This window comes from Camelus ferus, chromosome 7 (genome assembly GCF_009834535.1).
Source record: "Camelus ferus isolate YT-003-E chromosome 7, BCGSAC_Cfer_1.0, whole genome shotgun sequence".
NCBI lineage: Eukaryota > Metazoa > Chordata > Mammalia > Artiodactyla > Camelidae > Camelus > Camelus ferus.
In genome coordinates, this window is record NC_045702.1 from 21,431,052 (window position 1) to 21,444,883 (window position 13,832).

A 13,832-nucleotide genomic window follows, 5' to 3' on the forward strand; every position below is an offset into this window, starting at 1 on the left:
ACAACAGTGGTCGTTGATGGCTGCTTGGACCAGGTGTTGTGAGGTGGTCAGATTTGGGATGTTCCAATACAAGGAGATATGACCCTTGATACAGTCTCTCAGAAAGCAAGAGGAGACTGAGAAGAGATCTAAGCGTTAACATGAAGACATCAGGAAAATGAGAAAGGTTCATCAAGGTGGAAGAGGAGAGTCAGCAGTAGTGAGGGAGGAGCGGGAAAAAGCTAAGGGCAGTGTAGAAGCCAAGTGATGAACAGCGTTGAGGAGTCATCCGGTTCCAGTGCAGCTGATGGTCAGGTATGAGGGGGGCTGGTGAATTTTTCAGACAGCAGTGCTTTTCTGTTGGTGCTTATCTTGTGCTCTCTTTTCCGCACACCTATTTCCTAATCTCTCCATTTGGACATTATTCCTCCTGGTCTTCCCTCCTCCGATCTCAGTGTTTCCAATCAATGTTTTTCACTCTATCCCTATAATGAACACATAACTGAAGATCTTTAGGAGGTGCTCAGTTCCAGAGCTTGTCCAATAAACAACCACAGCTTTATCCCTGCTTCTGAGATAGCAGACCTGCCTTGAAGCCCTTCAGAAGAAAGCACTTCATCGGAGTTGTAGCTCTTGAAAATCAGAAGGCTGTTTAACTATATATAAAATAGATAAGCAACAAGTTCCTACTGTAGAGCACAGGGAACTCTATTCAATACCTTGTAATGGCCTATAATGAAAAAGAATATGAAAAGGAATATATATATGTATAACTGAATCACTGTGCTGTACTCCAGAAATTAACACAGTATCGTAAGCTGACTAGACTTCAATAAAAAAGGAAGGCAGGCAGGCGGGCAGGCGAGCAGGAAGAGAAGGAGAAAGGCTGTTTAAACTATCCCTGTGTCAGAATGAGCATGGCTGAGTTACCTCAGTTCTGGTCGTTTTCTAGATGTTGTATCATAGATTTTAAAATGTTTACTATGTTCAATAATTATTTTAACCAAAACCCACCAATGACTACTTGAAGGTCTTTACTGAATCTCTCTCTCTGTCTCTTCTTTTCAGAAAAATGTGATGAGCCCCTGGTGTCTGGCCTCCCCCACGTCGCCTTCAGCAGCTCATCCTCCATGTCTGGGAGCTACTCTCCTGGCTACGCCAAGATCAACAAGCGAGGGGGTAAGGCAACTTTTATTTCATTTCTCGACACACGTGTTAAATGAGAACATGTTATATTTGCAGCTCCATTTCTAAAGCATATTTTATTGTATGGCAGCCATTAGCTGACAGCCCAAATCATTCGCCCCAATTCTGTTAACAGAGCCATGGATACTTACCATCAGCTTGTAGCTACGACTGGGGAGTGATAATGGAAAATTTAGGCTAGATGTAAGAGATGCTAAATTAAAGAGGAAAATTTTTTGGAGTTGCATATGATAATGAATTCACAGTGACATAAATTGGTATATGGTGTGGAGTTGCATATAACTCCCACCCCCATTTTATCATCCCATCCAGTACTGTCTCCCTAACGGTTTGGGACTGTCACACAGCTGGCCACATCTTCACTCCTCATGCTGCTCCACCCCTACTGGTACATACAAGACACCCATGTGCAGGGCTAGCTTAACCCTGGTTGACAACCTCAGTACAGGTCAAGGTGGCAAGCATCAGAGAGGAGGGCTATTTCCTCTACAGAAAAAAATAAAAATAAAAATAAATCCACATATGGTTATTTCAATAAAAAAACAAAGCCTTTTGTTCCATTATGAAGTTTATATGCAAATACCCTTGGGAGAGGAGCCACATTGGCTGAAATTCATGCTAAGGTTATGAATGACTAATGACCAGCATTGACTGAGAATTGTTTTGTTTTTAGTGCAGCACAAAAATATGTATCTTAAAAATAAAGACGGGGGGGAGAATTCCAAAGTGAGAAAAAAAATAAAGGTATATGTAAGGGAAGCAAGAAATGCTAGAGATATATTTTCTGACCTGACTATTGGCAGGAATCAACTGACACATAGCCATCTGAGAGCAGGAAGGTCATCCACTAAGAGAGAAGCATACAGGATTGTAACTAGAATGTAACTTATGAACTATACAAATGCGGAAAAGAACAAATTCAGTTCAGCATGATGCTGATAAACATTGCTTCAAGTTTGATCACTTATGTAAATGATATTCTTCAAATACGTTTTGGAGCGATAGATTTATGAATACAGAGAAGAGTATAAATGCAAACATACATTCAGATGACAGATTGACACACACTTATAGGCTGGAGTCTGGTTTTTGGGTCCCCTCAGTACAGATCCATCTGCTACAACCTTGATGTCAGGGACCAAAACATGAAAACACTGGGACGAAACGTGATGTTTAAATGGAAAAATCCTCCTGTAATTCTATCATGTCTTTGGGAGTCCATTGCTTTAAGGGTTTTGGTTTTGGTTTTGGTTTTGGTTTGTTTGAGAGCAATATCTGCCGCCTGTGATCTGTGTTCTGGATTCATCTTCCCATTCTTATTTCATTGACGGTTTCCTGGTCTCCTGTCATTCTAAGTCAATAGCAATTAAATGGATTACTCTCTCCAAAGGGTGGTCTGGATGTTAAGCCTCTGAGAGTTTGGTGTAAGGGATCCAGTGTCTTATATTTATATAGTGCTTTGCAGGACTATAAAACACGTTTCTGTGTGTTCTGGATGTGCCTTGTTCTACACATCAACCTTGTTAGATAGAGTAAGTTAGAGATGCCAGACATTTCTTCTGCCAAACTTTCAACCTTCTACTCTGCATGGCTTTTGGGGAAGTCATCCTCCCTCTCCTGCCCGAAGGGGAAAATCATTCTGCCTCAGGGTCCTTTTCTCCCTGCACCAGCCACGGGGGGTTAGAGAGAACCCAGGATCTCAGCTGAGTCCGTCGGAATCTCTTATTTATGTGACGTTGGCTTGGGACCTGAGAAGACTCCTGGGGGAACCATGGAAGGCCATGTGTAAACAAGACAGAGAGGAGTGAAGCAGGTGCCGGAGGAGAAGTCAAGGCCTGAGGCCACGTGGGTCCGCGGGGGGATGGACAGCGTCACTGGTCTTCTTCCTGTTCTGCTTCCGGTGCGCCCTCCCCTCCGGCTGTACTTCTGCTTAAGCCCGAGAAACTTGCCTTTCTACTGCTAGCAATCACCTCCTCCTGCCTGAGCTGATTTTAGGAAATTTGTCTTCCTAGTTACCAATGAACTCCTGATTGAAAAACAGTTATTGCTGCCCCCATTTTACAGACCAAAAGAATAAGGATAGAAACCTAAGAAGACACTCACTGAGCGTCTACACTGAAGGTTCTCAAGTGGTGTAGCTGGTGTAGCTGGGGGCCCGCGATTCGGGGACACAGCTCCATGTCTCCTGCTCAAACCCAGCTCTCTTCAGGCTGTTGAAGCTGAATGACACAGCATCAGCACTGCATTTGGATTCACCCCAAACTAGAACCAACAAAGAGATGGAAAGTTTGAGTCAAGGTTCTTCCCTTCATCCTCTTGCCCCTTGCATTTGCTTAGCAGATACTTCACTGCTTGCTGTTTCCCTGACTTTTTTCTTTTTAGGTCTGTTTCCTGGGTAATTCTTCCCATTTGAGGAACCTGTCATCTCCTCTCTTAAAACCAAGGGCAGAGAGTCGTGGTCTGGCGGTGTTTCGTATTTATGTATCCTTTATTTCCTCCAGCAGGGAGAACAGATTGCATCTGTAGGCCATATAACTGAAGATCACTTCTGGGAGGAATGTGTGTAACAGACATCTGGAAAGTCTGCTGGAACAGATCTCTTAACGTCCACACGTGTATCTTAAAAGGAACTGCAGTCCTTCCCTTCCTTTAGGATACACCATGGAAGTTAATGATGGCCAGCACGCCTGGAGGGCTCGGCTGGGTCGCGTCATTGCTTTGATCATTTTCTGCTTCCTGTTGGCCGAGGGGGAGCTTCCCTGGTGGCTCAGCGAGTACTCAGACCGCGCTCTGCTCTCCAGAGGTCTGGTCCTGCTACTCCTGGAAAGCACTAATGTCTCTCCTCTGTTGCACTGTTGATTTTCAGATTCCTGAGTTACACCTCCTTTTCCTCTTTCTATGTTTTCTCCCCTTCCTGTGTTAAATATGGAAAAAAATCAGCCACAACTAATGTAACCCAGAGCAGCAGCTGATCCACTATGAACTGGGAGAGTAATCACAATGTTTCCATGAGGACTTCATCTTTCTTGGTGCCATGAATGGCTCCTGCTGGTTCTCTTCTCTTCTCCCCAGTGCCTGATCCATCCCTCTGTTCAACAGTGCCCACTCCTGGCAGCCAGTCTCTGCCAGATCAGGTGGTGTCCTTACCCTTTGTCAGAAAGCTCCTCCCTTAGAGTGTTACATCAAGGCTTCAATGATGAAACAGACTAACCTTCCCAGTTGGTGAGCTTCTGTCCCTTTGGGCAGCTTCCATCCCACTATTTCCCTTCTTTTCCTTCTCCAGCCTCTACCACTTAAGTCAGTATTTCTCTTAATCTGCTCCCTTTCCTGCTCACTGATGACTCATTGTCACTTTAGTATGAATTCATTGGTCGAAGTGTTACTAGGACTATTTGCCTTTTAAGAACACATCCTTGGAGCAGAAAAATCCAGAGAACTGGTTTTCTAAGGTAGCATTTCAGGGTCTTTGACGTTCCTGTTGCGACTGGCTGTACTTCTCCATCCTTGAACTGCTCTCCTGTAAACCCCTGCTGATCTTGCTGACTCTTAACGTAGGGCTGAGGAGTGGAAAGAGAATGACTGCATTCACGCATAACTAGGTTTCAATATGGAATCAGCCAAGGGTGAGCATGGTATTAGTCAATTATTTTAACATGCTGTGTCTCAGTTCTCTGATTTCTATGGTTATAGTTACCTAATTTATCATCGAAACCAGGAACTTCTGACTGTGACTGCGCCGTTAATGACTGCGCCGTTAATGACTGCATTGATAACTATTTGTAACATACCAGGGTCATCATGGACGTATGGTATCCCTCTTTACATTCTGAAATGGAATCGATTATGTAATTTTGCAAAGCTATTGTCAAGATTAAATGAAAAAATCTACACAAACTGTTACATTTAAATATTAGTCTCTTTCTCATCAGTTACCCTCAACTTCTAAAACACTGTAGATATTAGCATTTTAGAATAAGGATTGAATAAAATATTCTTGCCATTACAAAAGCAACGCCTCCCCAGAAAGTGACTGCTAGAATTTGTGTATTTGCCAATGTGGGTGTGTTTCCTCTGCCATCACCTAAGATAGAAATGACAGCATGATAATTGAAAGATCAAAAATATAAGTATTTTTAAAAATTTAAATATTTTTTGCATACATTTTGGACTGATGTTTACTTAAATGTTCTCCTAGTCTTTTCACCTCAAACTTCTTTCAATTCAAATGAATTTATGTCAGTGATTTTCAGGTGTTATTTTGTTCTTCTTCTCTTTATATCATTTGAATGAGATCTTATCGAATCCAATCTAACATATATTTATTAATTTATGATACTCAGAAAAGCCAAACAGAATTGTCCTGGACATTAGGGAGAATAAAAAAATCACCCCCCCCATTCCTATAAATTCCAACAATTTTTTAAAACATATATTTTAAATGATTTCTTCTAAAGCTATCCATAAGCCTTCACATTCACCATTTTAATTGAATGAAAGCTACCATCTAATGAACCTTTTATTTTAATTCTCAAATATAATCACAATTTTGGCTTCACTGGGAGCTTTAAAAAATTAAATGTGCAATGCAGGATAATTTGTGTCATTGATACTTAGAAAAAATGATAGAACGCTGGAAGCATACTCACCAGGGAGTGACTCATAAATTTGTTTAGACATGCTTTTTAAATTTATGAAGAATATTACTGTGTTTCTGCTGTGGCATCAGATTTTATAACGTTGGAATTTTAATACCTTCTTTTGTGCTCCCCATAGAAAACCACGCTGGGTTTTGTGGCATTTCCCAAGGCGTGTGGTGTGAAAACATGCTATGAACACACGTACACACACATTTCTACAATCAAATCAAGCAGGCAAATACGTGATGGTCCTCTCTGGGGGAACATCTTTAGAGCCAGCAGAGCACACTTTCACTTTGAGAGAAGCTTTTATCAAATTTAACCAAACATTCTGCACATCAGTGCTTTTAAACGAGGTTTGTTTAATATACTTAGAAGTACAGTTGTGTCCCGTGGGCTCGCTTCTGTGTTTCTAAAAATGCTGCTTTTAAAAGCTCTTCAATGATAGTCTGATGGATGTTGATTTTGGGTTTAGCAGATAGGTTTAATTGGAGAAAGGGAGTTTTTAGAGGTGGAGCATTTGAAGTGAAGCCATTTTAATCAATTGTTTTAAGGAAATGGCTATTTTGCTATGTTCATAATGGTTTGTCACTAAGAAAATCATGAGTTGGATGAGAATCAGTGCTGTTCCATTAGCCACTGCTACCATCTTTGACGTGGCTCTGGGATATCAATTTTCTAGCCCTCTTCTTACATCACAATGCTAATAGTGGATTGTCTAAATAAAGCTTGTGAATAATCACTTGACATAATACACTTCGTGAGTTTGCTTTAAACACCGTATTGAAAACCGGGCTCTTTGCTACTGGCCTTGCACAGTTTAGCACATATTGCGTGGGGCATCGTGCCGTCTGAGCCAGCAAAGAGATCTATTTAAGTAAGGATGCATTTTGAGAGGATGTGCAGATTAAATGTATCTTTGTGGATGTGTTAATACAGAGTTGGAGGAACAAGGTTCCCTTTTGCACTTGGAGAGAATTTGAGGCTCTTCCTCCATTTAGTTTCTCCGATTACATCACTTCTGTAATGAGAAACTTGGACAAGATGATGTCTAGGACCCCATCATCTCTGAACACCCTCCCCTTGTCGCCAAGATTGATCATAATTCCCTGGTCTTGAACTTGAGGGGCCACTACAGATTCCCGTGGTCTGGGCTAGCTCTTCCTCTGTGCCCAGAGCTATTTCCCGCTAAATAACTTTGCAAGTAGCCAGGATATCTGGGGGAAAACATTTATGAAAGAAAGTTTTTACAAATTGAAGTTTTCTTTCTAAACCATTCCAGAATACATGCCAATGGTATGATAGAGATTAAATGTTTAATTATCCTTTTGATATTTGCTAATTTTATTCAAAGAGAGGCTCTAATGTTTTCCACACATCTGCCAAGAAGGTGGAGAATTTATGTGAATGATTTGCAATATCAGAGGTTTCATCTCAAATTAGAATTGTTAGCACAATCTCAAAGCACTTCGACACAGTACTATGTTCAGCTCTCGAGGAATATTTTTCTGACTGAACGAACAAATACATTGAATCACATTTATTGCATAGATTACTTTATCCATTTTAAACTTCAGAAGCTTACTACTTTTCTGTTGAGATGACTTGTTAAATCAAGAGTGAGTATTGTCTAACATTTTTCAGTTTCCTAAAAATTATTCCACAAATTCTTTAGTCACTATTGTAGCAATTTGGGGTCCAGATGATAATAGAGAGTAAGTGACCAGAGCAAGCATTGTTATCATCATTTCTAAACATAAAAATTTAAATGTAAGTTTTTGAGAATGTGCACGCGGAAAGGGTGGGAAATGGCCCCACTGGTGTCTCCCAGTGCTTTCAAAATTGTGGAACAGGTACCATCAGGATAATGATGCTGAATTGGTGAAACATGTCCCTCTTATCTCAGGAAAATTCTTTCATAGGTGAGGCTTTCAATTGGGGCTGTTGCATCCAATTGGTAAGAGGTGCCTCTGGGTAACAGAACTCGTTCCATCGGTCCTTATACCTTGTGTCTGGCCCATGAGGGATGCACTCTGTGTCCTGGTCGCAGCCATGTAGCCTCTGGGAAGAAACAAAGGCCAGAAATAAGCAGGGCGTGTCCACAAGTTGTTGTCTGGGAAACCCACATCAGGTGGTCATATGAATGTCACTGCTCAGTGAGGGGCACTGTGCAGAATCCATTCCACAACCACGTGCGGAAAGTACACTTGAAACCCTGCAGTTACGTTCCTTCTACCCCAGGTGAGTGACTCTTCATCATTTTTCAATATCTGCTCTTCTGTAATTAGAGAAGATTCCATGATTTTTGCTTTTTGCTATTTGCCTCTTTTCTCCTTATTTCATTTAATGAGAGGAAGAAAAAAAAAAAAAAGAAACAGGCCAAATTATTTCCAAGACAATTGGGAGGATTTAATCTAGGAATGGCTCTATTAGCGCACTGGTTAGGTCACACTTATTAGAATAAATAGACCTTTGCCTTAATACCTTTAGCAAATTAATGACTTTTTCCCACCCATTTTTCTTTGGGAAGAATGAAAAAAATAGAATTGCTCTCATTGTTACTCATGCCTTCCCAAACTAATTCTGGAAAGATTGCCACTAATAACAATTCAAAACCGTCCAGCCTTTGTTAGCTTACTGCCCTTTGTACACTCGGCAGAGGAGCAATCTGTGCTGTTTACGCATCCCTGTGCTTTAAAACCGAGATATATGTTTGACGTGAATACTGCTGACAATAAACTACGACATTTAAGACAGTCTACTTTTATTGTTCTTGCTCTTTAGCATTAAAATGTAAACACAAATTGTAGGAAGCTTTATTCCTCTGTTTTTCACCCAAAGGTCACTTTTATTTGACTTTTTCTTAGCTATTTTTATTTCCTAAGCAATGCAAGGAATTGAAGGTTTTATGTTTTTATTTTGCTTTGTTTTCTTCCTCAGCAGCTTCTAGAATTTACTTCCTTTGTATCTGTTTCCACTTTAAAATCAGTGGGCAATGCATTTATTTCACTTAGAGGATCCTTGTCTGAATTTTTAAAAAATTATTATTTTTTATTGAGATACAGTCAGTTTACAATGTTGTATCAATTTCTGGTATACAGCATAATGTTTCAGTCATATACATACATACATATGTTCCTTTTCAGATTATTTTTCTTTATAGGTTACTACAAGATGCTGAATATAGTTCTCTGTGCTGTACCATAGAAACTTGTTGTTTAACTATTTTATATATAGTAGTTAGTATCTGCAAATCTTGAACTCCCAATTTATCCCTTCCCAACCCCTTAACCCCTTGATAACCATAAATTTGTTTTCTATGTCCTTGAGTCTGTTTCTGTTTTGTAAATAAGTTCATTTGCATCTTTTTTTTTTTTTAGATTCCACATCTAAGTGATATCATAGGGTATTTTTCTTTCTCCTTCTGACTTACTTCACTTAGAATGACAATCTCCAGGTCTGTCCATGTTGCTGCAAATGGCATTATTTTAATATTTTTTATGGGTGCATAGTATTCCATTGTATAAATATACCACAACTTGTATATCCAGTCACTTTAACAGCTACCTTCATATCACCAGATGTCTGCAGCCAGGAAGACAGTTCTGCCTCCAGGGTGAATTATTTTGTATTAGAAGGTTGGTGCCTGAGTGTAGGTGTGAGCAATAGAAGGACACATGTTTTATGGATTTTCCCCCAGCTGATTTCTGATACATGTGTATTTCAGTGGATTATTAGTTTGAGTTTTTTGTTTGTTTGTTTATTGTTTTTATTTTGCTTTCAGCTGATGCTTAGAATGCTAGGCATGCCTTATAAGATGGTGAAAAGCCTTGTTGACTCCCCTACTCTTCCTCCCTGGGGGGTTCTAAAGAGACTGGAAGTTGAAACCATATGCTTCTGTGATCGACATATTTCTGTGGCATTAGAGATTCATATGTGACTGCTGGAGTTCCTTCTTTTTACATTTTGATAAGGCCGTGCATTCCTGTAGGCTCAGATAGAGTTCCCAAAAGGAGGACGATTAAACTGAGCTTTAGAATAGTTCCAACAGGAGAAAAACAGGCATGGCAGAAAAGATGACTCCTTCCTCGCCGTGGAAGGGCGGGAAAGCCACAACAACTGCATCCCAGGGAGGCCAGAGAACTGGGGGTGTCGCCACTGCCCCCATCCCAACCAGTCCTTCCACACCTTACATTCAAACTGTGTTGAATCCTCAGCACTTCCTATCAGCCTCCAGATTTTTATTACCTAGGTCATTCTTCACAGACAGCATCAACATTTCAAAGTTGCTCATCCTTAGTAATTGTCAAAAAAGTCGTCACTGGTGGCTAAAAGAGCTCTCTCTCTCCATCTTCCGTGATGCAACGTGTTTTTTTCTGTCTCAGAACTTAGTGTACAGTATTGTCCTGCAGACTGATTAGTCTGAGCCATGAAACTGGGTGTGCGTGGAAAACAAGCCCGACGTCTCAGGCATCTGTACAGACGCAGCATCTCGGAGGATGCCGAGCACGGATGAAACACTCACAGATACTGAAACAAAGGCTGGCGTGTGTACATGATCTCATTTGAGCCCCACAAAAGCCCTAGGAAAGGATTTAGCAGTAGTAAAACTCAGTTTTATGGATAAGAAATTTTAAATTCAAGAAAATTTGTGTACCTGCCCACGGCTACAGCTTTACAGAAAGCAGATTTGAGCATTTGAAACAAACTCTTCAGACTTCAGATTCACTCGCTGTTCTGTTCGCCACACGTCTTCCCTGCCAACGTGACCTTCTCTTTAGGAAAAAATTGAAATACTATTTGTCGGTTTTAGAACATAGCTGGTTTTCCTACTGATGTTTTAGAACCAGACACGTTTCTCTATTTTATTTGTGAGAAGTATATGTTGACTGGGTGATTTCTTTGAAGGGTTGTTATCTTTGTTTTAAATAAACAAAAAGTAGTAAAGACATTGTTTTAAACATTTACATGTAATAATAGAGTTTTAAAAGACATACCCCTTTTTTCCCCCCACTAAAAGGCTAGCCAAAATCTAGCCTCCTTCAGTCTTGTCTCTGCATTTGTATGATATGAGGGTGGGAGGCAAAAAGACATAACTGTATTTGAAATATTATATATGTGAGAACAGCCAAAGATTGGAACGAAACAGTGAGACCAACATTCTGTCTCCCAAAAAAGAACTGAAATAAAAGAAGCTACTGATGTGAAGCACTGATATGCTGGAAACTGACAGAAGCAATATTTTTAAAGTCACTAACACTCTTAATATTCAAAACACACGTGGAGGGAAAGATGTAAGTCAGCACAAAGTGAAAGGAAATGAATAAGAGAAATAAAACTCAGCCACAAAATAGAAAATGTCTGCGATCTACTGGATATGCCGTAAACTGGGTCTCTGTTTGATAGGGGCTGGGAGTAATCTGGGATTCATAATAGTATCCTGCTGTACAAGCATAATCAATCACTGTACTGTTTCTTCCATCCCAGATGAAGATGTCAGCAGTGTTACATTTTGTCTTTCATTTTGTCTCTGTTTAGAAGAACGGCCATACTTCCTGGAAACCTCCCGAGACTACCAAGGGAACTGATTTAATTTCCCCCCAAACTTCTGTATACTAGAGATTGGAAAAAGTACAGCAAAAGCCAATCATTGACCAGTTCTTTCAAAATGATTATTTTCTGTCTTCTCTGCATAAAATACAAGACTTCATCATTGATGGTGGAAAATGATTTTCTAAAGAGAATTTCAGAGAAGCACCGAATGCCTTTGGGTTTTCGTTCACACTGTTGTATTTGAACTTCCACAACTGAAAGAGGAGTTTGAGAGCAAACCGTTGTGTTTTGAAAGACAGACAGTGCTCTCCGGTCCTGTATGGAAAGGACCAGTGCAGTGAGGGCGTCAGGCATGAGAAAGAGAGACTGTGCAGCCGGTGAGCAGCCTAGACTCCTCTCCAGGAGGGAGTGCTGGACTGTCAAAGCGTTGCCATCACACTTGGGAGGAAGCACCCAAGTGGCGCATCTGGTGGATACTTGTTGGATGCGTCCAAATGATGTGATCCTGGCCAAAATACTGCCGGATCTGCTTGATTTGGTCAGGGATTCCTCAGTGCATAGCCCAGTCCCCTGTGGCTCACAGAGAGAAGTGCAGGCGCACAGGCCCAGAGATGCCCACCAGGGCCCCGTGTGCCTCCTGCAGAGCTGGGGAGGGGGACTCCGAGAGACAGGGCTTACTGTTCACTGCGGGAGGCGGAGACAGAATGCTGGCCTTTGCTGTAGCTCCGTATTCATTTATTATGAAAGCTGTGGAACTTTTCTTCCCATTGATTCAAAATACGTTTGAAAATCATCAGTTCTCCTTGGCAACTTATCAATAAAGTGGCAAGGGATTCACTAAGGAGAGATAGACAGGCAAGAGGTTTTATAAACAGCCTGGAACATGTTAGTCAGCATCTGGAATGCCAACAATCTAAATTCCAAATAGATTTCTCAGTGAGACTAAAATGGAAAACCCTGTGATTCTATTTCTGTGTATGGGATTCATCAAGATTTAGGGTTCACTTGGCTCCCACCTCGCAGGGGTCTCCCCCTACCATTTTTTTCCTCTTTGTTTGGATGGCTTAGCCGGTACGGAAGAAAGTGAGATTGATTCCTTCAGAAGCCCTGAAATGCTATCTGTGCTAGCTTCACCCCCACAGGGGGAACAGCAGAAGGCAGAGATGGGGGAATAAAACTCCTGTTGCCAAGTGAGAGCCCTCCATCTCCCTGTGTCTGGAATGGGCCAGTTACTCATATTTCAGGCGCCTCAATTGGACATTCATTATTCACAAACACTTAGTAACTCTGAGTTATTCAGGCTGGCAGAGAACATCAGCCTCTTTCTTTTTCTTTATTACTAAGACATCTTGTACCTAAAAGAAGGAACAAAACAACTGTAAAAAAAAAAAAAAAACCTTATCTGCTGCATGTAAATCTACACAGTGACACAGGTCAAGACCTGGAAAGACCTCGTAGATAAGACTGGGACTAAGTACGTAACAAAATAAGATGTAAAATGTTGCTCAGTTTAGAAGGAATTCAATAAACATGCATTGAACTGAGCACGTGCTAAACATTCATTGACACGTGGGAGTTAAACATCCAAAGGGTTGACAAGGGAACGTTTTAGGAACTCCGAGATGGGGTCATCATTCTGGGGAAAGGCCCCGCTTATCTGAAGCACGTTGGTGAGTCTCCTGAGCTCCAGATTGGAAGAAGGCTCAGGTGACATCGGAGTGTAAACCAGAAAGGCATAGACATAAGCCTTAATGAAGAGGGTTACTGAAGAGTTTCTCCCCATTGCTCCACCGAGGGACCTGAGCTTTCTAGGGGAGCAGACAAACAAACTTCCTCCTTTCTTTCTTTCTCTTCTCCTTTCTCCCTCTTCTTTCCTTCCTTCCTTTATATACTCTCCTAACTCAAATATTTATTAAATGACAACTTGTTTCAAGCTTATATAAAACAAAGAACTGCCACGAAGTAGCTCACAGGCTGAGGGCCTGGGCTGGGGGCATGATTAATGGCTGCGCAAGGATTACACCAGCAACTGGCAATGAAATTATATAAACATGAAGGTTTTTACGGCATCGTAGAGAACAGAGGATCTAATTTGCTGAGGATAGCTCAGGGAATATTTCTTTAAAAGGCTAAAGTATTAATAGAATTTATTTTGTATAATCAAAGAATTTTGTGCAATTAAAATTTTGTATAATTTATTTAGTATAATCAAAGCTATCAAAATCAAAACCATTGTTAAAGGAGGATTAGCTGGTAACTTGGTTTTGTTAGAATTTAAAGTGAGAGCTTGCATGGGGTAAGGAATATGGATTCAGATGGACAGAGATCTGGTCATTAAGATCCTTGATCTCCATGCTAAGGAGCAAGACAAAAGCCCTGATTTTTAATGTTTGATTCAGCAGCACATAAACTAAACTGGAATGATGCAAATAAGGTAGCGTGGATGCTGTGTAAGGA

General features: G+C 40.8%; 1 protein-coding gene across 1 annotated transcript in view; it reads left to right on the forward strand.

The window, feature by feature from the left end:
* The window catches only part of LOC102513310 (contactin-associated protein-like 2), a 1,230,151-nt gene that overhangs the window by 557,680 nt on the left and 658,639 nt on the right, over nucleotides 1-13,832 (forward strand). The window contains exon 3 of the mRNA XM_032484371.1: nucleotides 1,048-1,158. Coding sequence (XP_032340262.1) covers nucleotides 1,048-1,158 — 111 coding nt within the window. The remainder of the gene's footprint in view (nucleotides 1-1,047; nucleotides 1,159-13,832) is intronic.